Source organism: Clupea harengus, chromosome 2, assembly GCF_900700415.2.
Source record: "Clupea harengus chromosome 2, Ch_v2.0.2, whole genome shotgun sequence".
NCBI classification, from domain to species: domain Eukaryota; kingdom Metazoa; phylum Chordata; class Actinopteri; order Clupeiformes; family Clupeidae; genus Clupea; species Clupea harengus.
In genome coordinates, this window is record NC_045153.1 from 4,648,564 (window position 1) to 4,651,063 (window position 2,500).

At 52.8% G+C, this 2,500-nt stretch overlaps 1 protein-coding gene across 1 annotated transcript in view; it reads left to right on the forward strand.

Annotated features, from left to right (window-relative positions):
* The window catches only part of dcbld2 (discoidin, CUB and LCCL domain containing 2), a 29,340-nt gene that overhangs the window by 19,734 nt on the left and 7,106 nt on the right, over positions 1–2,500 (forward strand). Inside the window, exons 10-11 of the mRNA XM_031581052.2 lie at positions 1,095–1,239; positions 1,501–1,623. Coding sequence (XP_031436912.1) covers positions 1,095–1,239; positions 1,501–1,623 — 268 coding nt within the window. The remainder of the gene's footprint in view (positions 1–1,094; positions 1,240–1,500; positions 1,624–2,500) is intronic.

Below are 2,500 nucleotides of genomic sequence, written 5' to 3' on the forward strand. Positions count from 1 at the left end.
TGTCTCTGCTGTAGCGTGTCTCTGCTGTGGCGTGTCTCTGCTGTGGCGTGTCTCTGCTGTGGCGTGTCTCTGCTGTGGCGTGTCTCTGCTGTGGCGTGTCTCTGCTGTGGCGTATCTCTGCTGTGGCGTGTCTCTGCTGTAGTGTATCTCTGCTGTAGCGTGTCTCTGCTGTAGCGTATCTCTGCTGTGGCGTGTCTCTGCTGTGGTGTATCTCTGCTGTGGCGTGTCTCTGCTGTAGCGTGTCTCTGCTGTAGCGTATCTCTGCTGTGGCGTGTCTCTGCTGTAGCGTATCTCTGCTGTGGCGTGTCTCTGCTGTGGCGTGTCTCTGCTGTGGTGTGTCTCTGCTGTAGTGTATCTCTGCTGTAGCGTGTCTCTGCTGTGGCGTGTAACGTGTCTCTGCTGTGGCGTGTCTCTGCTGTGGCGTGTAACGTGTCTCTGCTGTGGCGTGTCTCTGCTGTAGTGTGTCTCTGCTGTAGTGTGTCTCTGCTGTAGTGTGTCTCTGCTGTAGCGTATCTCTGCTGTCTGGTCTGACCACTGTAACGTGTGGTCTGGCCGTTGTAGCGTGTCTCTGCTGTAACGTATCTCTGCTGTCTGGTCTGGCCGCTGTAGCATATCTCTGCTGAAATAGAAGATCTTTGCTGTGAAAGTGGCGCGGGGTGAAATGACATCATCACTCTGTGATTCCTGGAAATGGAATTCTTTAAAATCCAAAACCTTGAGATTTGGGTGTGTGCTGGCTAGTGGGTCTCTCTCTCTCTCTCTCTCTCTCTCTCTCTCTCTCTCTCTCTCTCTCTCTCTTTCACTCCCTCTCCCTCTCTCTCTCTTTCACTCCCTCCCTCCCTCTCTCTCTCTCTCTCTCTCTCCCTCTCCCTCTCCCTCTCCCTCTCCCTCTCCCTCTCCCTCTTCCTCTCCCTCTCCATCTCTCTCTCTCTCTCTTTCTCTATATATCTGTGTGTGTTATATAGATAATGCATAATGGATATCCATTGATTGGTTGAAAGCATAATTGAGGAGCTATTGATTGGTTTGCGAGACTTAAACCGATGCTATGTTTTCTGTGTTGTCGTGGTGATTTAAATCTCTTTTCCTTCCAGGTCTTCCAAGGCAACACCAACTATTTCCAGGAAGTGCGCAATAACTTCATCCCACCAATCAGGGCGCGTTATATGAGGATAAGCCCCTCCCAGTGGCACCAGAGGATCACGCTGAAGTTGGAGCTTCTGGGATGCCAACTTCCTGGTTAGACTCCAGCCAATTAAATTACAGAATACTTCTCGTCATTCCATTCTATTTCAGAGACAATGGACTGGATAGGCCTAGAGTTTAGCATGAATCAAGGGGGAAATGTACACAGCTGTGGAGAATATCTCTTCAGTTTGAGCTCTCCACAGCCGTGCAAAGATGAGCAGAGGTCTCCACGTGACTTTAGGAGTAGACATAGTGAGTGGACTTCCAGCTGATCCTCCCTTAACAGCGTTTTTCTGTCTCTCCATTGGTCAGTGTCGCCGCCGGTCCACTCCACGACCCAACCTCCCTCAAAGCTGAGCACACGGCGCCCTCTACTGGAGCTCAGCACACACACACCAGAGATCCGGAACAACACTCTGCCGCCTCACACAGGAGGTGAGACACGCACGCACACACACACTCAGTCATGCACACACACACACTCACTCATGCACACGCACGCACGCACGCACGCACGCACGCACGCACGCACGCACGCACGCACAGCACACACACACACACACACACACACACACACATATACACACACATACACACACACACACACACACACACACCAGAGATCCGGAACAACACTCTGCCGCCTCACACAGGAGGTGAGACACGCATGCACACACACACTCACTCATGCACACACACGCACACACACACACACACACGCTCACTCATGCACACGCACGCACACACGCACGCACACACACACACACACACACACGCACGCACGCACGCACGCACTCAATCATGCACACACGCACGCACGCACACACACACACACACACACACTCACTCATGCACACACACACCAGAGATCCGTAACAACACTTTGCCGCCTCACACAGGAGGTGAGACACGCACGCACACACACACGCACGCACACACACACACACGCACATACACACTCACTCATGCACACACACACGCACACACACACGCACGCACACACACACATACACATGCACACACACACCAGAGATCCGTAACAACACTTTGCCGCCTCACACAAGAGGTGAGACACGCACGCACACACACACGCACGCACGCACGCACGCACGCACGCACGCACGCACGCACGCACGCACGCACGCACGCACGCACACACGTACGCACACACACACACACTCACTCATGCACACACACACTCACTCATACACACACACACATATGCACACACACACACACACACACACCAAATATGTACAGCAACATCCTCATACTGTTGTGCGTTGATGTCTTTTATATTGTGTTGATCGTG